This window comes from Procambarus clarkii, chromosome 26, assembly GCF_040958095.1.
Source record: "Procambarus clarkii isolate CNS0578487 chromosome 26, FALCON_Pclarkii_2.0, whole genome shotgun sequence".
Lineage (NCBI taxonomy): Eukaryota > Metazoa > Arthropoda > Malacostraca > Decapoda > Cambaridae > Procambarus > Procambarus clarkii.
The window spans coordinates 8,525,279-8,552,533 of record NC_091175.1 but is presented as its reverse complement, the minus strand read 5'-3'; the positions used below and the strand labels follow the sequence as shown (position 1 = coordinate 8,552,533).

Genomic DNA, 27,255 nt, shown 5'->3' with positions numbered 1-27,255 from the left:
CACCGATCCTTCTATTTTAGCTGTAGTCACAGCAACCACTCGGCAACCCTTTCCACGACCTGCTACTACTCAACCTTCAAGGAACACCGCCTCAGCTTGATTCAACTGAATTGTCAGATGAAACTATTTCAGTGGGTACACCATCCCCTCCTCGACGAAAGGTTCACTACACACCTGATCGTTTTCTACTGGAAACCGCGCCTACAACCTAGAACGACAGCACAGCAATGTCAACGAAAAGTATGACAGCCACGACTTCCACGAAACCCAAGAAGAACAGCGATTCAAGTTCGCTGAAAACTACAAGGAACTAGAAGATGAAAAAAAGAAGAGCACTGAAGTCTGTAGACCAGCGATTGAAGAATGAAAACTCAAGAAGAATGAAATCCCAAGAATGAAGAAATACTACAAACACCTACCATCAACTGCCAGTTGCTTGCGAGCCCAGCCCCCGTGTGTACTGAAAATTACTACAGTTCAAGTCGCCACCGCATACAGTACCACTCTGCTCAAGATTTATGTATCCTCGCCCCTGCCTTCCATCCCCAGCTTACCTACTCTAGGGTCATTGGAACTTGGAATATTCCAAATCTCAATAAAATTTAAATTTCAACACGCGACATTCCTCCTTAATAAATCGACTTCCTACGTCTATATGGTAAGCTTATAACATCTAATCTTTGTTGTAATGTTATTATTATTGTAACGCATGCCTCGGTGCCCTGCATGCCTTCCACCACTGCCCATCAAAATCATTTCTCTCCTCATCTCTTCTCACTCTCACCACCTACACCTTATTCTCCTCTTCAGAACTTCTCATATGAACGAGTCATCGCCTGTGTACAGGCTGCATACCTGAAGGCTAACGATGATGGGCGTGACTTTGCTGACTATCTTCCCATTTTTCTCACTCACAACGGTCTTCCTAGTATCTATGTCCTCATCTCTAGCGCTCTGCTCCATTCTCACCTACAGTTCACACTCTACAAAATATCGTGATTTTAGCTGCTTCGACTACTGTAGTTTCCCCAGAACCTCCAACCAGCCCAAGCCAGCCTAATACAGAAAACGAAACCACTGACCAGACTGATAACCATAAACTCTCCCAAACCGGCTTTTCTACGTTTCAATCACTCCCAGCTACTTCTTCCTCTCTCCACACCGTCCCCTCTTCTGCCAATCTTACTTCAATTCCTACAACTTCTGACACTTCCCTCTCGGCCCCTCTCAACCCGTCTTTTGACACTTCGTAAATTATAAGTAAATTATACAGACTTAGACCTGCCAAAGCTGACACAAAACTGTACCCCTAAAAGCACTTATCACACCTATTCTAACATGTGATTCACTTGCTCGTTCCTTAGCCGCACCCACTAACAAACGTAAACTTCAAAAAATTAAAAATAGAACACTTACATGGGAACTTAACACTCGATAGGATGATTTCAATACCAGCAGAAGCCTTGAAAGAAACCAACGTCGTCTATGCCTTCACATGCCCACTTCGGGACTATTAGCCCCAAAGATCTTAGTATATAGGCAAGACAACAACGTCTCTTTCTAGGTGATTAATAATGCACAAACAACACGGCTCCATCAAGAAGCATATAATCTCCACACACACACACAACCAGACCATTTAAATTTAAATTTTGCCCCGAGGGGCGAGTTTATTGGGCAGCGCCACTCATCTTGTGAGTGAACACACCGCCATAGCAGAATGTACAACACTCCCCAATAGGAAACCCGCCTTGTTCATCCTGTCACTTGTACCCAGACACAGCTGGGACTTGCTTAACTGTCTCAAGTGAACAGCTCCTCAAACAAGAAGATTAACATTTATCAACCCTTAAAAGCTTACGTTATCTTGCGGGTGCAAAATTTGGAATTTTTTTAAGAACAGTATCAATATTTGACAAATAGTGTTTTCCTAACTCAAGCAATGTGGGGTTTATTATTCTACACATATTCCTAATGTCTCTCAGGTGTTCACATTCACGTAGGTAGTGATCAAGGCGGTGTCCATCACTCTCACCACAGATTCTGCAACTTCGCTGATCAACTGTTGTTTCCATTCCAAATCTCCATGGATATTTGTATCCAAGACGGATTCACGCTATTACTGATTCTCTCTCTCGTCGTCCTCCTCTTCGGCCATAATGATTGGGATTGCCAGCTGCAACCATGTTGTACCATCGTACAGATTCACTGGTTTGTGCTCACCAGCGAAATCTTAACAAGCAACACAGAAATTATCAACAGATACAACGATAACAGGAGACTCGACATCAGTGAGGCCCTACGCATCAAAAAGTCAAAACCAGCAATCAACATCCAATTAACACATAATTACATTCTACCCACTTCAAGACCCCGAACCAACACAGGAGTAAGAAGTGTCTTCCGAAACGCTTCTAGGTATCAGACCATAAATAAAGTGTAAAAATGAACTTTGGAGAGTTAATTTTTCAACTACCCTCGACAGTGAAGAAAACATAAGAAATATTGAGAAGTTTCGTGTTAGAATTATTGATCTAACCCTTTCGGTCATATTCAACAATATATGTTTACAAGAAAGACTGCTACTAAAATACTAATTATATATATATATATATATATATATATATATATATATATATATATATATATATATATATATATATATATATATATATATATATATAAAGTTATATATATAACTTTTTAGACACTCAACCCACCAGGGGACTCGAACACTGGCCAACAAGGTGGCAGTTGCACGCTGTATCCACTACACCATACTTCAAAGCCATAAGAGAGGTAGGAATTCTGGGGTATTTAACCAACCAAAACTCCATTCCTCTCCAGGCAATGAGATAGTGTGGGACCTCTGGTGCTCTCCTATTATATACACAGTATATAACAGGTCCCCCTAGGCCAGCTATATTAACCTTCCCAGGATGCAACCCACAACAGTTGCCTAGCTCCATGGTACCTATTTATTGCTAGGTGAACTGCGGCATCAGGTGAAAGGAAACGTGGCCAATTCTGTTCTACCGCGGGAATCGAACCCGAAATCGTGGTTTGGCTGTGAGCCGGAGAATGAATACTACGGCAACTTTCGTACATAAAATTCATATACTTTAAACTATATAACTAGCTTATGGTGACTGTTACTGACAGTCTTCGTAAGTAAGCGAAAGTTACTTATTAAGTTACACAAGTAATTACAATAAAATAAATTTCTTTTGTATCCTTGTCTACTACAAGATGAGTATCAAGTGCATAATAAACAAACTAAACTAAAACAACTGTTATTTATACTGTGAAAGTTTCACGTTTGTTTGTTTGTTTGTTTGTTTGAGATATATACAAGAGTTGTTACATTCTTGTACAGCCACTAGTACGCGTAGCATTTCGGGCAAGTCCTTAATCCTATGGTCCCTGGAATACGATCCCCTGCCGCGAAGAATCGTTTTTTCATCCAAGTACACATTTTACTGTTGCGTTAAACAGAGGCTACAGTTCAGGAATTGCGCCCAGTAAATCCTCCCCGGCCAGGATACGAACCCATGACATAGCGCTCGCGGAACGCCAGGCGAGTGTCTTACCACTACACCACGGAGACTGGTAGACACGTGGTTTATATTTACAAATTAATGGATAAGCCGCTGGATTCTTGTCCTCGTCGAGGCCATTAGAGAGATGGTGACCCTTAGGTAAATTCAGGTAAAGTATAGTGAGGGTGGAGATTCTAGAGTAGTCTCCCATACACACGTTTTCTGTGTCAGATCGCGGGGGGAGATTTGGCACCACTGTGACGAGAAGTTGATCAGCTGGTGTAGCGCGCTTGATTCAGAAACATTCAATTTAAATTTTACTAAGTTTTTCTTGATTGCCACTCGGCAATCTGAGAGATGAAGTACAACCAGGCGTCACAAAAGAGACATCTAACTAGTGCAGATTTTGAGTCCCGATAGATACGGATGAATGTGGAATAAATGAGAGTGTGTTGGAAGACACTTGGCAACTGAGGGTCACTCCTCCTGGAGCACTTCTGCAGATGACAGTGACTGTTGGACTGTGGCCATGAGAGGAGTGTTGTGCCGCCGCCTGTGATTTACAGTGATTCGCTCCACTTCGCAGAGTTTTTTTAGATGCTCGAATCATGTTTATTGGATTCGACCACCTGCGAGTGGTGTTGCTATGTACGATCCTAGCCAACGTCTGCGGGCGGGAGGCGGATAATGCTCAAACGAAAGGTAAGTGCCTCCCCCGCCGTGTTTGTGTGTGTTTTCTTTCTTCCAACACAAGGAACTTACGCACGAGGCCGCCGCCGCCGCGATCTTCAATTATTAACTGTTGTCCTCCTTGCCTTCCTGTGCTTGCTGTGCCTGCATGCGGCCTCCCCGGCCACCCGCGCGCACCACAACTCCCTCCACACATGCTTATTTTATGCCTTTGGCGCGCCGAGTTGGTTTTTTCCTTTTTTAAACTAGACAAATGTACAAAAAAAAAGTTTCGCACTTGCTTGAGGACTAAATTAGAGTTGGTGGGAGGGATGGGGGGGGGGTGCACCAGCTGGGGATGACGGAGGGGGTTGGGGGATTACCAATTTGGAGGGAGACATCCCCCAGCTGGGAGGTAGGGGGGGACACCAGTTAAAATAGAGGCATGAACCAGCTGGCAGCAAGGCCAATACCAACTGGGAGGGATAGGAGCACCAGCTGGGATGGGGGGGGGGTAGGGAGGGATGTATCAGGAGAAAGATCCAAGCCATTACGACTATGTAGCAATTAGAAGGGATCAAGATATGGATTTGGGATGGGACGGGGGATAGGAATGGTGCCCAACCACTTGGACGGTCGGGGATTGAACGCCGACCTGCAGGAAGTGAGACCGTCGCTCTACCGTCCACCCCAAGTGGTTGGACAGGGATGGAGGGGGAGATCAGCTATAAGTAAGGCATACACCAGCTGGGTAGGGAGGGAAGCACCAACTGGGAGGGATGGGAGCTTCAGCGGGAGGAAGTCAAGCACCAGCTGGCAAGGATGGGAGTACCACTGGGAGGTAAGGAAGCACCAGCTGAGTGGGATGAACGTACTATATGTGAAGAAGCCAAGGACCAGCTGGGAATTAAAGAGGTACAAGTTGGGATGGAGAAAGACGTCATTTGGGAGAAAAACACAAATTAAAAGAATGATACACTAGCTGGGAGGAAGGTAATTTAACACCACCTGGTTAGGATGCAATTAAGGACCAGCTGGGAGGGAGTCAAGCACCAGCAGAGAGAAGCACCAGCTGTAAGGGAGATGTACCAACTGGGAGGTAAGAACTAACTTGAAGGGAGGTTCTTATGTACACGGTTCTTAGGAGATGCGTAGGTGCATGGACTCGCCATGCACCTACAGGGAGGTAGATCGGCAGGTGTTAGGAAGGGTTAATGGAATTGTCAGCTGGTTAGGGAGGGAGGGAGGGACCCATCCACAAGTAACTGTTTGATAAAAAGTACCAATATGTAGTAATGAATTACCAGTAAACCACTTTTTGTACTATTAAATTTATAGTCCCCCAAAAACTAAAGCTAAAACCAAACTTAAATACTCCTAGACCTAGTATAGCTCATATATGTACTTAATTAGGCTTACGATTACGTGCATTAGGTCTAGGATTGATCGGAGAGGTTAGCTCTTATATTTTTATAGCGGTTAAAAATGTTTCCAGTTTGTCCAAATTCAATAATACAAAGGTCAACGTTCTTGTGGTCCATCAGTACATTTTGGCACTTTCCATCAAACAGTTAGTATAAGTACTTTCATTTTAGGAGGATGAGCTGGAGGGAGGGAAGCGCCTACTGGAAGGAAGCCCTAACTGTGAAGGAACCAGCAGATGGGAGGATGTCGACACCCGCACACACACACACACACACACACACACACACACACACACACACACACACACACACACAGACACGCAGACACACACACACCAGCTCCTTTACGTGGCTTCCAAGATACCTAAATGTCACTGGATGAAACTTCTGAGGACGAAGTTTGGCAGTTCTCGGAGAATGCGCATGTAAACACAGACGAGTCAAAGTTGCTAGAAGAGGAAGCTGACGAACATTATAAGCTGAAAATTTCAAGACCTTCTTTCCAGCTTTGACTCCTGTATATTGTAGAGGTAGTTAACAGATTTGGCCAGTAAGTGGCCAAATCTGCCACTTACAGTAAAAGATAATAAATCAGCCTACAGTAAAAGATAATAAAGTGTAAAAAATGTGAATTAAAATACAGTAGTTTGTATAGTCCAGTTTATGTATCCGATACTGTTAAATATTATTTTGACAAACATCTACTTAATGTATGTTCCGTGTGACTGAGTCGTGTTAGGCATCGTCCATACCTTTTCAAAAACACGATTTCAATGCGCTTTTGACTCGTTTTATAATTACTTATTTCTGCAAGTCAGTATTATTATGTTACATCGCCAGCCTGGGAAAGCCTAACCATGTGGAACCCGCTGGATATTGGTTTTACTCTGTATTGAATACCGCAAGCAAAGACGCTATTGTCTTACCTGAGCTAATCAGAATCCTGACCCAAAAAACTGATCTATTTATACTAATGAGTTTATTATTAGTTTTTGTTAGACGTAAGCTTTATTTAATGTTAGGTTACAATCATATTAGGTAGAGGGGGAGCTGGAATTAATGGCGTGCCTGTGTCCCCCTGTATCTAATAGTATTGTTACTTAACATTAAATAAAGCTTATGCTTTATACAAAAATAATAAACTCTCATCCCCACCCCTCTGAATTTCGCCCTTTTTCTACCCCTTCCCCCTATGCCCCGTCTCTCTCAACCAGACCTATCTATCTCTCGCCCCTTCCGTTCTCAAAACAACATATATACTGTAGCTTGGAGATCGAAGGGGCTCATCGTTGTGTTCGGTTGGAAAAATCTCTGACTTCCAAGGAAGTACTAATTTTAAACAGGGAAATAAATTGTTTCGTGTAATCAGAAAAGTATAGTTCTTTTCAGAAGTAAAAAAAAAAAAAATGTTTAGGCTCAGACCCAATAGCGTATCACGTTTCAGCAGGTAATTTAATAATAATAATAATTATTCATTTGAGTGGGGTTACAGAAATTGTTTACCCGACCAATATATGTATAGGTCAACAGGCAGGGGGACATGATCCCAGCGTTACAGACTGCACCACCAAATGGTTCTCTCTCGCAGGACTAGCACCCCACCCACTTTCTTCTGAAGCCCATAAGCAATCCCCATTGTCGACCAAGAAGCTGCGATATGTCTAGAAGCGACAACACCCCATGACACTGCCCGACTTAAAGCTGTAGCAGCTCCCCATGCAGGTGACTTCTTATTAGCAACCCCAATGTCAGCAACCGGCACTCGTCTCACACCGCAGGCCCTCCGAATTGCTGTTGCTCTCCGCCCCAATCCACAATGAATATAGGTGTATTTGCGGCGAGGCAGTGGCCGACAGGTACGGACGGCATGGCCTTCTCTGCCAAAGGACAGGAGGATGGCATGCAAGTCACGGCGAGGTTAATGGCATTATTAAGAGCAGCCATACCACGGCCGGTTGTCCAGCAGAGAGAGCCCCGCTACCTAATGCCCCGCTATTCTGATGAGCCTGTCGGTCGCCCAGACGGGATCACGGTGAACCCCTGGAGGAATGGTAAGACAGTTGGTGTTGGACTACACTTGCGTTTCAACTTTAGCCAACACCTATGTTGACTTCAGTGCTGCACAGGCAGGAGGTGCTGCCAATCACCGGGAAGTCATAAATACAGAAACCTTGGTCACCACTACAATTTTGTCCCCATTGCCTCAGAGACACTTGGTGCCTGGGGTAAAAGTGCTGCTAGTTTTTTGAAGGAGCTGGGGTCCAAGCTAACTGAAACAACTAGAGACCCTAGAGCCACCAGTTTTCTCTTTCAGAGCTTTTGTGTGGCGATCCAGAGAGGAAATGCTCACTGCATCCATGGTTCCTGCCCGCCATCTGAGGAGCTGGAGAAGCTCTACAACCTGTGACAAGTAGCCTTGTACCCTGCATGTAACCAATGTTGTAACCCTTTTTTGTGTAATAAAATTTAAAAATAAAGTGAGATAAATATATATACACATACAAAAAGAATAGGGGTGGTAGGAGAAGAAAATATCAGTGTTCAGTGAGGATCCTCAAGGTCTTCTCTGAGTACTCTTTATTTTCTTCTCCGGGGCTATGGGTCCCTACAATTGCACCAGAGGTGGTACCCATGAATTATATATATATATATATATATATATATATATATATATATATATATATATATATATATATATATATATATATATATATATATGTATATATATATATATATATATATATATATATATATATATATATATATATATATATATATATATATACATATATTAGTATATTTTGGTAGCAGTCTTTCCTGTAGACATATATTATTAAATATGACCGAAAAAGTAAGATTAATAATTCTAACACGAATTTTCTCAATCTTTCGTACATTATGCTTCACTGTTGGAGGTAAATCAAAAATCACTTCTCCAAAATTCATTTTTATTTTTAGTCTGACGCGACACGGGCGCGTTTCGTAAAACTTATTACATTTTCAAAGACTTCACAAATACACAACTGATTAGAACTTGCGTTTCCCTGATTTTATATCTACATTTGAGTGAGGTGGGAAGGGTGATGTGGCATTACATTTGAGTGAGGTGGGAAGGATGATGTGGCATTAACACAAGACAGAACACTAGAGGATATTAATAGGGTATTAAAAGTATCAACACAAGACAGAACAGAAACAATGGGTATTGAATAGAAGTGTTTGTAGAAAGCCTATTGGTCCATATTTCTTGATGCTTCTATATTGGAGCGGAGTCTTGAGGTGGGTAGAATATAGTTGTGCAATAATTGGCTGTTGATTGCTGGTGTTGACTTCTTGATGTGTAGTGCCTCGCAAACGTCAAGCCGCCTGCTATCGCTGTATCTATCGATGATTTCTGTGTTGTTTACTAGGATTTCTCTGGCGATGGTTTGGTTATGGGAAGAGATTATATGTTCCTTAATGGAGCCCTGTTGTTTATGCATCGTTAAACGCCTAGAAAGAGATGTTGTTGTCTTGCCTATATACTGGGTTTTTTGGAGCTTACAGTCCCCAAGTGGGCATTTGAAGGCATAGACGACGTTAGTCTCTTTTAAAGCGTTCTGTTTCGTGTCTGGAGAGTTTCTCATGAGTAGGCTGGCCGTTTTTCTGGTTTTATAGTAAATCGTCAGTTGTATCCTCTGATTTTTGTCTGTAGGGATAACGTTTCTATTAACAATATCTTTCAGGACCCTTTCCTCTGTTTTATGAGCTGTGGAAAAGAAGTTCCTGTAAAATAGTCTAATAGGGGGTATAGGTGTTGTGTTAGTTGTCTCTTCGGAGGTTAGTTGTCTCTTCTATTCAATACCCATTGTTTCTGTTCTGTCTTGTGTTGATACTTTTAATACCCTATTAATATCCTCTAGTGTTCTGTCTTGTGTTAATGCCACATCATCCTTCCCACCTCACTCAAATGTAATGCCACATCACCCTTCCCACCTCACTCAAATGTAGATATAAAATCAGGGAAACGCAAGTTCTAATCAGTTGTGTATTTGTGAAGTCTTTGAAAATGTAATAAGTTTTACGAAACGCGCCCGTGTCGCGTCAGACTAAAAATAAAAATGAATTTTGGAGAAGTGATTTTTGATTTACCTCCAACAGTGAAGCATAATGTACGAAAGATTGAGAAAATTCGTGTTAGAATTATTAATCTTACTTTTTCGGTCATATACATATATATATATATATATATATATATATATATATATATATATATATATATATATATATATATATATATATAATATATATATATGTTTATAAAAGACCGGCCCACAATAAGAGAGGAACCCTCTCTTATTGTGGGTATTGGTAGTTAGGTCGGTAAAGCTCACGACCACCGGAGTATTCCACTCTGGTGGTCGTGAGTTCGAGGCTCTGATGGTGCAAGTGATTGGATTGAAATATATATATGTAGCAACAGATTAAAAAAAACAGGTCCAACTATTTCTATCCCGGCCGGGGATCGAACCTGAGATCCCGAATTCTGAATCTAGAACATAGCCACTATACTTCCAAGACGCTTGTAATAATTTAATGTTAAATACCAGACTGGATTTTGTATATATATTTGGGAAAAAGTAGTAACTATAAATCTGATCATATCGTTATTCTGCTTAACTGTGCATCTTTTGCGAAACATTTCCTAAAAGTTGTGCGGGATTTTCTCCACCCAGGAAATTTGGGTCCCTTGCTGTTTTGGTGGACGAGATTAAAATGTCAGGGGGTCACCAGGTAAATAAAATGCGAGCCGTGAGATGCATGTATCCCGGTGCGACCAGACTCTCGGTCTGAGGCTGCGGCTTTCTTATTCAAGTTTTTGCTTCATTTGGTGTGTTTCCACTCGCAGAATTGAATTAAAACAATTTATTGAGATATGTAACGTTTGTTAAGGACAAATAGTTTCAAAAGTTCTTGATAATTTTGTTTTTTCACTTAACGTATTTGGTGGTTCAAGGTAGGTCTTTGCGAATTGTTTTTCTGACACTTTATGTTTGGGCAAATCTATATCCGCAGATGTTGAATTCTTGCATATATATTTATAGCCAAGAAAAAGCCAAGCAGTAAGTAGTAATATCGAAAAGTCTGCTAATTTTATTGTAGGATCCATAGATATGAGTCGGTTCTTGCTCGGTAGCCCAAGTGTTACGATAGATGGTTAGTTAGTGTAGATTTCGCTGTCTTGTATCTATTAAGTTTCATTGAAGTTCCTAGTGTGCTTGTTCACAGGTTGCTGATGAGTAAGCCAAAATGAAGGGATATCCTTTGCCTAACTCATCGGTTCTATCATGCTTTCGGAAACCAACACGAGATATATCAGTGTATTCACCTAGTTGTATTCACCTAGTTGTGCTTTGCGGGGGTTGCGCTCTGCTCTTTCGGCCCGCCTCCCAACTGTCAATCAACTGTTACTACTATTTTTTTCCCCACACCACACACACCCCAGGAAGCAGCCCGTGACAGCTGACTAACTCCCAGGTACCTATTTACTGCTGGGTAACAGGGGCATCAGGGTGAAAGAAACTCTGCCCATTGTTTCTCGCCGGCGCCCGGAATCGTGTGAAATGAATTCTGATACCAATCATTAATGTTCTACTGTATCTGCGTCTAACTTTAGGCAAAAGTTACAATTATACCATATGTATATTTTGGTACACATAATATAGTTATTTTACCCATTATGGGCCTAAGACAGGATTTCCTGTCGACTCTGGTGCCCCTGTGAACCATAGGCTCTTCACTCACGTATAATATTGTTCCATATTTATTTGCATAATCCACAAATTAATCATGCAGACGTATATTTTAACAGGTGGATATACATAATCAGGAATTTTAATATGAAATATATTACAGTTTAACTTGACGGAGTTAACGATGCTACTCAAGTTGGAGAAGCCAGTCGTGTGTGCCTGTGTTCCCCAGCAGGGGGTGTCACGTTACCCAGGAAACGTGAGGCCGTAGCTCTTCCTGAATGAGCTCAGGCTGTAGCCTGTGGTGGAAGATCAGGCTAAGAGCCAAGTCAAAGCAACTAATATCGTATTATATTGCAATGTTCGCAAACTTAAGTGGCTGCATAGGCTAAGGTACGTAAGAGGGCAAGTTCCTCGATTATCACTGATAATAATATTAAATGATCGAGTTGTAATAAGGATACATTCGATATTTCACTCATGCCTCCTAAGGTGGGGTGGAAACTGTTTGGGAGGCGCTGGTAAGGGTAGGCCACTCCAGCATAGCAGCCTTGATGGATGGCTAGCCTTTTACGGGCGATAGAGGGCAGCACAAGGGCGTCGACTCCCCCAGCAGGGAACCAAATGGCATGAGAAGTGAAGGAGTGTGCTCAGGGTGCTCATTCATGTCACTGGTGGGACGGCTCTGGTTTCATTAACGTGTTCTCCACGGCCTCTGTTGTATGCTTAGTTTATATCATTGTTATGCACTCCATGACCTCACTCTCTTAGTGAGAAAGGTTATAGAGGCCGTATGCAGGATGCTTTGTGTCGTTTGAACTTTTTTGTTTCCAGCGAGATGTAGTAATAAGTAAACACGGTCTAGCTTTTTTACCCTGAAACTCTACAACTACTCATATAGATCAGGGCAGCAGCAGCAGCACACTGTTGTGTACCAAGGATTAACTTGTTAGCGCAAATGTTGTTTAGCCTGTAATAATTCATAACTCAGTGTGTCGGGGAACAGGTAGTCAGTGTATATATACATGTTACGCTTATATTGTAATGTACAATGTTTCATTGTAAATACATCGTTATTGAAATGGAACAATAATCTAACTATCTTATATTATAATTATAAGGTGTGCAGGATAGATGTAATTGTGACTGTTATATTCTCCGTTAAGGTCTGATAAAGACCTTTTCTGTCGTCTGTAATCCTTTTTGCGCTACCGCGTACAGGATGAGTATGAGGTGCACAATAAACTAGTCACCTCCGGCGACAACAATTAGTGGAGAACGAGCCTGACTGTACTACTGGGACCCTTTTTTACTACCACGCTGGAAATACTAAACACACAATTGTAAACCTACCATTTTGTTTTACTTCAGTAGTGGAAGAATAGATGCATTAAGTACCAGGTCATTTAGTATTGTATTTGTACGTCAGTTGATCCAAAGGTCGTTTGGATCACCTATCAGCTATTTAACACTAAAACCCTCGCCAAAGTTCTTTGTTTGAAGCTGCCATACACACGAGGCCCAAGTGTCGCAGTCATCCACCCCTCTATAGATGAATAGACTCAGCAGCGAGACAGGAGAAAATAAATGACACGAGCTGGGGACGACGGGAGTCAAAAGCTAGGTGGGCTGTGAAGTGAATGATGCTAGGAGGGTGAAAGCTTGATATTGGCAGCAGGAGATGCAGGATTTACCGTCCCACCTCGCACCCCAACATATCATCTCGAAAGACGCTTTATTGTGTGTTGGTAGGTGGGGGTGGGGATATGTTGTGTATTGCTTAGGGGTGTGGGAAGGTGTGTGTGTTGCTAGTAGGGGATGGGTGTGTTGAGCAGCACTAGTAGATGGGTAAGTTGGGCAGCTCTAGGGGATCGGAAAGTTTGGTAACTTTAGGGGATTGGTATGTTGCTAACTGCATGGGAATGGGAACCCATTTTCTTCTTATATAAAAACCACTTTCTTCCGATATAAAAACCACTTTCTTCTGATATAAAAACCACTTTCTTCTGATATAAAAACCACTTTCTTCTGATATAAAACCCACTTTCTTCTGATATAAAAACCACTTTCTTCTGATATATTAACCACTTTCTTCTGATATATTAACCACTTTCTTCTGATATAAAAACCACTTTCTTCTGAGATAAAAACCTTACCATGAGCCAACGGAAGGAAAAAGTAGTTTATCCCAGTCTAGGGTTAGTTAGGTCTACTGAAATTTGTGTCGTGCAGGTGACTAGTAAATTTAACAAATAGTAAGCTAGCCTAGCTTAAAAATTCAGTCATGTGACAATAAAAATACTGCTCTTGAGTATAGCTAATGGTTCTAAGGTTTCAAAACGTCAAGAAAACGATTAATTTAAAGTGTCCTCTCCTAACCTTATGGATATAAATAGGAGCTGCCTCGTATGGGTCAATAGGCTTTCTGCAGTTACCTTCATTCTTATGTTCTTAATGTAACAGACTAAGCCAGAAGACCCAAAAAAGAAAACGGGACAGTACGTCACTTTCGCGAGCCGCTTCTATTTTTTAGTAAATTTTTTAGCCTTATAAATGGATACAAGCGAAAAGCGATGTTCTTTGTAAGAGGACAGGTTGAATGGTTAAGGATCTATTATAATGGTATGCTTTATTATATAAAAGCTGCCACCACTATAAAACAGTCAACAGCCATAGGTTAGGCTAGTATTATGAACACTGACCTACATTCCATCGACTTGAGAATGGTCCAGGACGGACCGAAACGTCGTCGTCCCTTCACCTTCTAGTGTATGGTCTCGTCAACAACACTGACCTATAAGAAGCGAGGCCTCCGCCATACTGATTAGTCTACTTGGTTGGACAATGTTTGCAAAATATTCTTTTCTCTCAGGACGTGAATGTTGAAATAACCAGCCAAAGGCTAGGCTAGTATTATTTGCCCGTGCCTTGTAATAAAGGTCCATGTTGCACTACTGCACTAATATTGCAGACCAGAATTTGATTCTGGTTGCTCCACACCAACTGAGTGGTTGAGATCCACAGGAATTGCAACACCATACAGACGCGTTATCAGCTGGGCCTTGAATTAGTTCGGTAGGCCTACTGGTAATTAAAACAAGGCGCAGTAGATCCCATCTGATGTTCACTTATGCCTAAAATTTTGACCTATTTTCTTGTGTATGATCCTCTGTCCTGTGTGACAGTGAATACGAACAGTACCTCGATGTAATAAGATCTAATTGAATCACTCAGATTGAGCAAAATTGTGTATTGATTTTGTCAATAAAGATCATCACTTATCTTCGTCATCACTTATGCCTGTTTTGTTTTGTGTTTGGGTATGTGTTCGTATAGTTTTCACACAAGACTATATAGCACTTGAAAAGGAATATAAGGACAAGAAGCTGAAATAAGACGGAAGGAAGAAACTGAGATAAGACGGAAGGAAGAAATGATGCCCAACTACTGTACTCGGATCATCGGGAATTGAACCTCGACCCCTGCGATAATTTAACATTGCTTAAACAGCGAGGTCCCTGCCGTACTGACTAGTCCAAGTGTTCGCAAAATATTCTTTTCTGTCAGGATGTGAATGTTGAAATATCCAGCCATAGGGCTCGGCAGCCAAAGATATATTAAACAAAAGCGAATCTATGTGTAGCCAGAGTAAGCGAACCGATGTATCAAACCACTAATTCAATAGAAATGTGCATATATATGCAAATTGTATATTGCCACAACGGTCACTTCCAAATTAACATTGCCCAACTGACGTCTTTTTATCTGTTATTATTGATTTCTTGTCTTATTGGCCTTCATTAAATACAATAATATTATTACAGTTCTGATACTGATAACATATTTTTAATACCCACAAATATCAGCATAACCTTTCCTGATATGTTTTTACTAACTGGCCACGAATGTGACGTCATAAATCAAATCTTTTTATTTCACCATAGAAAACACTGGGGACCGATGAGCCCAAATAAGTTGTATTATTTATATTAATTGCGAATTGATACCAGAATTTATATTCAGTATTTTTGTCAAGTAATACCAGCAAATAAATTATGACTAAGTATCAAGATTCAGTGATACAAGAATACCAACCCTAGAAAACTAGTTGACTGGGCACAATTGCAGGCACACAAGCCGAGGTTCGGGGAAATGTCAGAGTTGTACACACACAAAGGTCACAGACATTTTTGGGATGGTCTCTTTTTCTAGGTTCTCACTGCCTCAGGGTCAAAGGGATGGTCGCCAACGTTCTTCAGGGCCACAGAAATGGTCCACACTGTCAGGGCAATAAGGATGGTCTACAATTTGATTCAGAGACACAGATGGACGACACTGCTCAGGGACCTTAGGATGGTCAAAGGTGTATTTATTCAGGAGCCGACGGGATGGTCTTCATTATTTCCATATCACCACGAAGACTTTTTGCCTTGAAGTGGTTCGGGGTCTCTTGCTTGACGGTCTGAATAGTCGAACTGTTGAGGCTTGCGGCTCACATTCCGACGCAGGCTTAAGTCACCACAGCCTGGCTACTGAGGAATAGATTTGTAAGAACGAGGTAATGTTCCTCTTGAATGTTGAAGGGTCTGCTGGTATTTCCCCTTACAGCTCAAGCAATGGCTCTAGAGAAGACAAAGTGTTGACAACGATGGAGAAAAACACCAAGATCAGAGTAGACTTTATTTGTTGATGTTGCACATGTAGACGCCGTCTAATAAAAAATAAATTCATTGATGCATCTCTACATAGCTGTAGGAATGAAATAGGAAATTTGTAAACACTTGTTGTTTTATCTTCCAGTGCACTTCCTGTAATGCACATTTCTGTTCCTTCAAAGTCATAAAATGGTTTTATCTTCTCCTCTACCCCCCCTGATGGCCCGACTGTCAGGTGTGGTACATCTCTGCAGTAGAGAACGTCGACAGTCATATGTGTGGGGAACAGCTTTGTAGAGAGTGCCAGATGTCAGGTGTGGGCCTCAGGTCTATGGAGAGCCGTCAGGTGTGATGTATCCCAGTGCTCCCTAGAGAGCACCAACTGTCAGGTGTGGTTCACGTCCGCAGCTCTGTAGAGAGCCGTCAGATGTAATGCTGCATCCCCACCAGCTCTTGTTGTTATAGATTCAGCTACTCGGAACAAGTTCCAAGTAACACGGGCTATGGTGAGCCCGTAACTTACCTAGCACAGGAGCGGGGAAAAAAGCACGGGCTATGGTTAGCCAGTCCTCACGAGCTTGTGACGAGACTTATATAGATCCGTACTATCCTCAACCTACCTTTACGTGCTATTCATGCCCGTGCCACCTCTGGTGTGTGGCTTAATCTTTATTAATCAACCTACCTCTCAGTACCTTTTACTACTGTAGCGAGCAGAAGTCATACAAACTTCAGTTCGCATTTGCCAGTATATTATTATATATATACAAATTAGCGAGGCGGATTTAATGGTAAATACTAATCAACACATGTCTGTAAACTTTTTTTTTTTTGCTGAATCTCGTAAATTTACGATAGAAATTAAACAAATTAAGATTTAATTTCTAGCAAACTTGTTCATTTCGAGGTTAGGGATGAGGGAAAAGGATTGTGTAACTTTGGGAGATTAGGATATATTTCCTAGTAATGTGTATTGTCATTGACACGTGAAGCGAGGCTAGGGTAGGCAGCGCTAGGCTGTGCTGTAAGGCTACCCCAACATTTGCCCCTAACTCCTGAGTACCTATTTACTGCTTGCTGAACAGAGGTATCAGATGAGTGAAACGTGCCCAACCGTTTCTGTCCTTGTCAGGGATTGAGCCCGAGCCCCTCGATTGTAAATCGAGGATGTTGACTACTACAATACGTTTAAATTTGATTAGTTAGCAGACTGTGGCGTGGCAGCTTGAGAGTTTAACATAGGGAAATAGATATGTTTTATAGAGAGCCGAGGAACACTACAGGTGCACTACTGTCTGTTTGATGACGAGAGGCAGTAGAGTTAAAGGTGAGAGGGAGGGTAGACGCACGCGTTGTGCTTGCGGGGGTTGAGCTTCGGCTCATTGGTCCCGCCTCTCAACTATCAATCAACTGGTTTACAGGTTCCTGGGCCTATTGGCCTCTATCATATCTACATTTGAAACTTATGTATGTAATCAGCCTCCACCACACCACTTCCTAATGCATTCCATTTGTCAACTACTCTGACACCAAACAAAATTCTTTCTAATATCTCTATGGTTCATTTGGGCACTCAATTTCCACCTGTGTTCCCTAGTGCGTGTGCCCCTTCTGTTAATAAATAAATTGTCTTTATCTACCCTGTAAATTCCTTTGAGAATCTTGTATGTGGTGATCACGTCCCCCCTAACTCTTCTGTCTTCCAGCTACGTGAGGTTTAATTCCCGTAGCTCATACCCCTCAGTTCGGGTACTAGTCTGGTGGCAAACCTCTGAATCTTCTCTAATTTAGTCTTATGCTTGACGAGATATGGACTCCATGCCGGAGCTGCATACACCAGGATTGGTCTAATATATGTGGTATACAAGGTTCTGAATGATTCCTTACACAAGTTTCTAAATACCATTCTTATGTTGGCCAACCTGGCATATGCCGCTGATGTTATCCTCTTGATGGAGACTTTGGGGGACAGGTCTGGCGTGATATCAACCCCTCAGGTTTTCTTTTTCTTTTTTTCTCTCTCTCTCTTTCTTTCTTTCTTTGCTTTCAGGTTCTGGTGTTCTATTATTTCGGAAGTTCCTCCGCGTCCTTTTGTTCAGTTCCTTTGCCCTATTGATAATGGCAATATTTATGCCTATTTACTAGGGCATACATGCCCTATTAACCCACGGATTGTTCTTTTGCTTCTCATTTTGTTTCCTTTAGGGCCGGGATAAACCCTCGCCCTAAAGTACTTACACACACATACCCGGCGCGCGCGCGTGTGTGAGAGTACTCACTTATTTGTGCCTGCAGATCGAGCTTTAGCTCTCTGACTCCCTCTTCCCAGCCGCCGGTTGTAACACAATGATTCCCGACTTATTATTTTTTCATATCTACTTTTAAAATCATTAATAGAATTATGCTAGGCCTGTTACGGTAGTCTGGGCTTCAATAAAATTGAAAATTGATAGTTAGGAAGAAGCTAAATTGGGCTCAAGTTGTAGCTGTTGCGCATATGATGTCCGATATGGAGATTAATTTTAAATTAATGTATGCTATTGCAACGTTTAACATTTTAAATTATCCTAAGCTGTAGTTTAAATTTTATCAAGGGCTCAAGATTGTTCAACTCTCCCTTTAAACTGGCCGACTTCTAACGGTGTTCAAAAGAACTTGATAAAACCTCCCAAAAATATATCTGATCAACCAGACTGTGATTCATCCGTCAAGCTGCGAGCCTCCCGCGTCCGTCAGTTTGGTCGACCAGTCCACCAACCTGGAGGCCTGGTCAGAGACCAGTTTGGTCGACCAGTCCACCAACCTGGAGGCCTGGACGTTGATCCTCTAAACCAATGCAAGGTAAGGGAAATATAACAATTTCAGTTATTGTAGGCTATATTCTATCGGCAAATCTATTAATTCCCAAAGTCCGTTGTTGCCAGCCATCTGTGTAGCCTGTTAATATCGAAGAATTGAGAAATATGTTGAATGTTGTATAACAAACGTTTGGAAATATTGTCGAGGACTGAAAGTATTGTATGACATACTATCACATCCTGATGAGGATTACCATTTGGACCCAGGAGCTTAGTTGGGATCGCGGTTGTAAGGGTACAGGAAACATTGTTAGTGTGGGCTTGCAGGGTAGACAGAGCCCAGGATTCTCGCGAATTAGGCTCTAGTGAGGGAGATTGGTCGCAGCCAGGATGTTACGATTTATAATTATTGATATTGCGTTTCGGTTAGAGAAGTTTAGTACATACTGTAGAGGTATGGGAAACTGTAGTGTGTAGGTAATGGCAGATTATTGTTTGAGAACATGTGTGTATGTCAGGAAGTAGTCGTACTCGCATGTGCTGGCATTGGTTGAGCTTTAACTCTTGGCTGCTGCTTGCAGCCTGACGTATGAATCACAGACTTCCCAATGTGACCAATTTCCTCGTGACAGCTGCTTTGGAAACCAAGCTTCACCAAGCATGTAATCTATAATATATTATTTTGAATACTCTAACGATTCCATTTGCCATTGTGAGGAAGTCTATACATGTAAAATACTTGGTCAGATACTGTAGCTACACACACTAAAGTATATTATGGGATAAAATAATAATGCAGGAAACATAGAACAGATCCAGTGAAGAGTCGAGATGCCATGAGCACAGACACAATGAAAATGAAAAGCCCACAACTGTTCAACCTTATATTAGAAATTATCATAACTATTGCCGGAATAAATGTTGAACTTCTTGACATCGAACGGGACAGGCTCCCCCTGCAGGAAGTGCCCGGATCAGCCAAGTTGTGGTGGCTATGTTGACATGCGGGTTTCTGCCAGTATCAGCCATAGCGATCATTAACAGGGGGAAACCTGGGGCCAGATTCACAAAGCAGTTACGCAAGTACTTACGAACGTGTACATCTTTCCTTAATCTATGACGGCTTTGGTTACATTTATTAAACAGTTTACAAGCATGAGAACTTCCCAGTCAACTGTTGTTTTTGTTATAAAAAGTCTCTTGATGCTTGGGAACACATTAACTGCTTAATAATTGTAAACAAAGCCGCCAAAGATTGAGAAAAGATGTACAGGTTCGTAAATGCTTGCGTAACTGCTTCGTGAATATGACCCCTGATCTCTGAGTAGGTTGCGCAGTTATGGGGAAACTCTCAGAACTAGTCGCAGATGTTTGTGCGCGCGCACGGATATGCTTCTGAGAGCTTGCGTGCGTGCTTGTTAAGGCAGGAGGGCGTGGCCCATCCCCAAGGGTCACGGATCACCTTGAAACACGCGCCAGTAAATTGCATACACAGCCTCGCTCCTGTGCCAGGTAAGTCCACTAGGGGCTCACCATAGCCCGTGCTACTTGGAACTTTTGTTCTGAGTACCTGAATCTAAAACAACAGCAGTAAATTGTAATGAGACTGGTGTGCTGGCTGGCGGTAAACTGTTGCTAGAGGCGTCACCCCGTTCACTCCCAGTGGTTATCTTGAGGTTATCTTGAGATGATTTCGGGGCTTTAGTGTCCCTGCGGCCCGGTCCTCGACCAGGCCTCCACCCCCAGGAAGCAGCCCTGACTAACACCCAGGTACCTATTTTACTGCTAGGTAACAGGGGCATAAGGTGAAAGAAACTCTGCCCATTGTTTCTTGTCGGCGCCCGGGATCGAACCCGGGAGCACAGGATCACAAGTCCAGCGTGCTGTCCGCTCGGCCGACCGACTCCCCTCATCGCTAGGAGAGCAACCCGTCCTAAGGTTTCCCAACGTCAAGAAATTGTTGTACTAATGTGCCCTTATCTTTATAAAGCATATAAAGTCCTCGTGGCGTGGTGGTAAGACGCTCGCCTGGCGTTTCGCAAGCGCTTTAGCCTGGGTTCGTATCCTGGCCGGGGAGGATTGACTGGGCGCCAATCCTTACCTGTAGCCTCTGTTCACCTAACAGTAAAATGGGTACCTGGTTGTTAAACGATTTGGCTGGTCGTATTCCAGGGAATATTAGGATTAAGGATCTGTCCGAAACGCTAAGCGTATTAGTGGCTGTACGAGAATGTTGTTGTTGTTGTTATAGATTCAGCTACTCGGAACAAGTTCCAAGTAGCACGGGCTATGGTGAGCCCGTAACTGAGAATGGCACCTGACACAGGAGAGGGCAAGTGATATTGTCCGAGAATGTTAAAAACTCTTGTATATATAAAGTGCTATAGGAGGACGGGTTGAGGAGATGGGTGAGGGACGAGTGAGGGACGGGTAGTGAGAACGAGAGATGAGGGGGAGTACAAGTCAGTATGAGGGACGCACTCCCGCCGGCATGAGGGTAAACGAGACCCTCGGGGCAAAGATTAATTTTCCGGGGTTGTTTAGTGAGAAATATTTAACACATAAATATCAATGGGTGGGAGTGGGGGAGAAAGAGATTCCCAGTGAAACACTTGGCTAAACAAATATTCTCTAACAGTAAACCACAATATATAAATATCATTCCCACATACTTTGTATAACTCGCACATTATCACAAGTGTCAGCTGACACATACGGACACACCCGCCACCGTCACATCACGAGAGGATCTCAGCATCCACGTCTCCTTGTTCACACCTCGCATCTCCTTGAGATTTTAATTTGTTATAATTTTGTCCCGAAGGGCGAGTTTATTGGAGCACCGTTATTCATCCTGTGAGTGAACATAACGCCATAGCATCATGTGTAACACCCACTAATAGGAAGAAAACCCGCTGGGTTGAGCTGTCGCTATCGTAATTTGTAACAATACATATAACTAAACTACCTGAGTGGCGTAAATAAACTACCTGAGTGGCGTAAATAAACTAGCTGAGTGGCGTCTCTCTGGGCACAATTATTTAACCGGTGGCGGGAAGAGAACTTAAAGAGATTAATCATCAGCAGTATTGGTCCCCCGGGAACACTATATTCTCAGTTATTGCTCCATTAGCACATGATAGCTCAGCTACGCTAAGATTGCATTATATGTCCCCCGAATAATGATATTATTAACACTATAGTAAGTCGCAATTTATAAACTGACGAGGTACAAACGGATTCTAGTTATGGTGGGGGATATATAACTGGCAGGGATTATGGCGTGGGTGGGCGGCGTGGGCGTGGTCAGGTCTAGTGGTATGGCAAGAGACCTTCACGGACCGCCTACCACAACTTTCACTCCTTACACTTCCTACTATTTCCTGCCTCTTCCACTCACTTTCCACCTCTGTTCCTCATCTCCCTTTCCTCACCTGGCGGCACTCATGTGGGAAAAATCGCAGCAGGTGGGGACTTCGATGTGAGAGCGGACACACCCCGCTTGATGGACCGAGTGCCACTTGACGCTCGAGGTAAAGGCGCGCGGTTGAGCCCTGCGGTCTTACCCGGCAGGAGCGGAATACATAATTTAGCCAAGAATGAGATGTAGCCAGGAGCAAGGATGGCACACAGGGCGCCGGGTTCCCACGTAGCTCTACCCCGGGATGTCAAGGCTCTGGGCTTGAACACCGCCGGCAGAGACCACCGCCACCACCGCCCAATACTCGGGGCTTCCTGGCAAGACGGCACCAGTCTTTCCCTCCGTCTTCTAAAGCCTTCGCCTCATATCCTATTAAATGCTGCATAGTTGTACAGGCTTGGCGCTTTCTCCCCATGATTACCTTACTTTACATCACTAAAGGTCTGGATAACTTAGTCAACATTGAAGACTTACATCAGTTAAGACTTTCTCCAGATTTGTTACGTTCCTCACACTTTATTTACGCAGACTTCCCGTGTTTTCGCAGCGTTGGTATTTTTGGCTCTCACACTTCTGTTCCTGATCACTCTCCCTCCCCACTGCACCACCCCCTCCCGTTATACCCCCCCCCTCACTCCTTCCACGATGTTCACGACTTTTTCTTTTCACAAGTCGAGTTGGGGAGTAGAAGAACTATCAGAACCCCTTCCAGATACAATCCAGGTACAATACTTCCCCCACGCTATACCCCCCCCCCTCATGCTATACTCCTCTCATCCGGACTTAAACAACCCAATAGAGCTTGCACGTCTTAGCAGAGCCTCCACCAACTAGAAGAGCTTCTCCCCAGCAACCACACCCTCCTCCCTCCCTCCCCGGTCTCGTCCATAAATCCGTCTGCCTTTAACCCACATAATTCCCCTAAGTACTATGCTGCAGCTTCCCTCCCCTTGTTCTACTCGCCTCTTAACCCCTCAGCATCCCCTCACTTTAAGGCTCTAGACAGCATTCCACCGCAGCCCTTTACACACCTCCTGCCCATATGTACACTAGTCGCGCGCTGTTTCCTTATCTCAACACATTCCTTGGATTACACACACACTCACACACACAAGGGAAAGAGCACAAGAAGTTAACCCAGATGTAATCGGACTCACTGAAACAAAACTCTCTGGAATCATAACGAATGCCGTGTTTCCCCAGGAGTATACAGTAATAAGGAAAGAGAGGGAAGGTAGAGGAGGAGGCGGAGTGGCCCTACTCATGAGAAGGGAATGGAGTTTTAAGGAGATGGCCATCCCGGGCTGTGAGGAGTTCAGAGACTACATAGCAGGCACCATAACAATGGGAGGACCAAGAATAGTAGTAGCAGTAATATACAACCCTCCACCAAATGACAGGAGACCCAGTCAAGAGTATGAAAACAACAACAAGGCAGTTAACACTATAATTGAGAGGGCAGCCTCTGCTGCCTGTAGAAATAGATCCCACCTGCTCATCATGGGCGACTTCAATCACGGAAAGATTGACTGGGAGAACAAGGAACCGCATGGAGGCGAGGATACGTGGAGAGCCAAACTATTGGAGGTGGTGACAAGCAACTTTTTAACGCAGCATGTCGGAGAACCCACAAGGATGAGAGGCAATGACGAACCAGCGAGACTCGACCTAGTCTTCACTCTGAACGACTCCGACATAAGAGAAATCGGTTTTGAGGACCCAGTAGGAATGAGCGACCACAGTGTACTGGTGTTTGAGTACTTGATTGAAGAAGGGTTATTGAACTCGAGGAGGGATACCGAAACCAAAAGGTTAGCATACCGAAAGGGAAACTATGAGGGGATAAGAAAATTCCTAACAGATATAGCATGGGAAACAGAGCTCAGGGGAAAGACGGCCCAAGATATGATGGATTACATCACGCAGAAGTGCAAGGACGCAGCAAACAAGTTTGTCCCAGTCCAAAAGGAAAACAGAGAAATGAAGATGAGAAACCCATGGTTTAATCAAAGATGTAGGCTAGCTAAGCAGCAAAGTAAAAGGGCATGGAGAAACTATAGGAATAACAGGACACTGGAGAGCAGAGAAAGATACCAGAATGCCAGGAATGAATATGTCAGGATGAGAAGAGAGGCAGAAAGACAATACGAAAATGACATCGCAAGCAAGGCAAAGACTCAGCCTAAATTGTTGCATAGCCACATTAGGAGAAAAACAACAGTAAAGGAACAGGTTATGAGATTAAGGATAGGGGCGGAAGGATTCACTACAAATGACAAGGAAGTGTGTGAGGAATTGAATAAGAAATTCCAGGAGGTCTTCACCTTAGAACAAGGAGAAATTCCAGAGGTAAGTGAGGGAATAGCTAACCAGGAACCACTGGAAGAGTTTGAGATTACCAGTGGGGAAGTAAGGAAGTGTTTACTAGAGTTGGACGTGACGAAGGCTATAGGCCCAGATGGAATCTCCCCTTGGGTTCTAAAGGAAGGAGCAAGAGAACTGAGCCTACCACTCTCCATAGTGTATAACAAATCACTGGCAACAGGGGAACTGCCAGATACTTGGAAAGCAGCTAACGTAGTCCCGATATACAAAAAAGGGGATAGACAGGAGGCACTGAACTACAGGCCAGTGTCCCTAACCTGCATACCATGCAAGCTGATGGAGAAGATTGTGCGAAAAAAACTAGTGGAGCATCTGGAGCGAAGGAACTTTGTAACACAGCATCAACATGGGTTCAGGGATGGCAGGTCCTGCCTCACAGGGTTACTTGAATTCTACGACCAGGCAACAAAAATAAGGCAAGAAAGAGAAGGGTGGGCAGACTGCATATTTTTGGATTGTCAGAAAGCCTTTGATACAGTGCCACACAAGAGGCTAGTGCGAAAGTTGGAGATGCAGGCTGGAGTGAGAGGGAAGGTACTCCGGTGGATAGAGGAATACCTAAGCAACAGGAGACAACGAGTCTGTGTGAGGGGTGAGGTCTCAGATTGGCGAGACGTCACAAGTGGAGTCCCGCAGGGGTCAGTCCTTGGACCTATACTGTTTCTGGTATATGTAAATGATCTCCCAGAGGGTATAGATTCGTTCCTCTCAATGTTTGCCGACGATGCAAAAATTATGAGGAGGATTGAAACAGAGGATGATAGTAGGAGGCTACAAGATGACCTGGATAGACTGAGTGAATGGTCCAACAAATGGCTGTTGAAGTTCAACCCGAGTAAATGCAAAGTAATGAAACTAGGCAGTGGAAACAGGAGGCCAGGCACAGGATACAGAATAGGAGATGAAGTACTTAATGAAACAGACAGAGAGAAAGATCTAGGAGTTGATATCACACCAAACCTGTCTCCTGAAGCCCACATAAAGAGAATAACGTCTGCGGCATATGCGAGGCTGGCTAACATCAGAACGGCGTTCAGGAACCTGTGTAAGGAATCATTCAGAATCTTGTACACCACATATGTAAGACCAATCCTGGAGTATGCGGCCCCAGCATGGAGCCCGTACCTTGTCAAGCACAAGACGAAGCTGGAAAAAGTCCAAAGGTATGCTACTAGACTAGTCCCAGAACTAAGAGGCATGAGTTATGAGGAAAGGCTGCGGGAAATGCACCTCACGACACTGGAAGACAGAAGAGTAAGGGGGGACATGATCACAACCTACAAAATCCTCAGGGGAATCGACCGGGTAAACAAGGACGAACTTTTCAACACTGGTGGGACGCGAACAAGGGGACACAGGTGGAAGCTGAGTACCCAAATGAGCCACAGAGACGTTAGAAAGAACTTTTTCAGTGTCAGAGTAGTTAGCAAATGGAATGCATTAGGAAGTGATGTGGTGGAGGCTGACTCCATTCACAGTTTCAAATGTAGATATGATAGAGCCCAATAGGCTCAGGAATCTGTACACCAGTTGATTGACGGTTGAGAGGCGGGACCAAAGAGCCAGAGCTCAACCCCCGCAAGCACAATTAGGTGAGTACAATTAGGTGAGTACACACAACAGGGCGCCTGGTGGCTGAGTGGAAAGCAAACGGAACTCGTAATCCCGGGGACCGGAGTTCTATCCCCGGCGATGGCGGAAAACAAATGGGTATATTTTCTTTTACCCTGATGCTCCTGTTCACCTAGCAGTAAATAGGTACCTGGGAGTAAGACAGCTGCTGCATGCTGCTTCCTGGGAACATGTGTGTGCGTGTGTTAGAAATATATGTAGTAGATATAATAGAGGAAAAATAAATTGGTTAGAAAAGCGGGGTCGATTCTGCAGACAAATAGTAAATACAGAGACGCGCCCTTGGTGAAGCCCACTCCACGCTGCCTGGGATGTCCTGTCCCTCCCACGGTCCTCCCACGCTATCCTTACCTATGTCCCACATAGTGTTAAAACAGGTTCCCATCCTCCGCAAGCAGTGTATCCAGTGTGGTGTGTGCATGTGCAAGTATCTCCTCCCCCCCCCCCTCTCTCTTTGGCTCTGTCTTCCTTCAATCCCTGTCTGTCTTTATGCTTGCCTCTCTGCATGACTCTGTCTACCTGTCTACTCATCCGACAGAGCCCCGTTTGTTTGAAATCTCAGTGTTGGGTATACAACTCCAGCAGGAAACCTCCCCCGCACACACACACACACACACACACACACACACACACACACACACACACACACACACACACACACACACACACACACACACACACATCCCTCTAAACAAAATGACCATTGAGACCCCATAGCGTGTTCTCAGAACCTCGGTTGTCTTGTTCGTGTTATAACACTTCGCTCGTAATTGTTCAGGCCCCAAATTCACGAAGCAGTTACGCACGTACTTACGAACGTGTACATCTTTCCTCAACCTTTGACGGCTTTGGTTACATTTATTAAACAGTTTACAAGCATGAAAACGTCCCAATCAACTGTTGTTATGGTTATAAACAGCCTCCTGGTGCTTCGGAGCTCATTAACTGTTTAATAATTGTAAACAAAGCCACCAAAGATTGAGAAAAGATGTACAGGTTC

The 27,255-nt window shown here is 43.4% G+C and overlaps 1 protein-coding gene across 1 annotated transcript in view; it reads left to right on the top strand.

The window, feature by feature from the left end:
• The first annotated feature begins 4,053 nt into the window (after window positions 1–4,053).
• LOC123756747 (uncharacterized) overlaps window positions 4,054–27,255 on the top strand; it is a 222,161-nt gene continuing 198,959 nt past the window's right edge. The window contains exon 1 of the mRNA XM_045740042.2: window positions 4,054–4,241. Coding sequence (XP_045595998.2) covers window positions 4,148–4,241 — 94 coding nt within the window. The 5' untranslated portion in view covers window positions 4,054–4,147. The remainder of the gene's footprint in view (window positions 4,242–27,255) is intronic.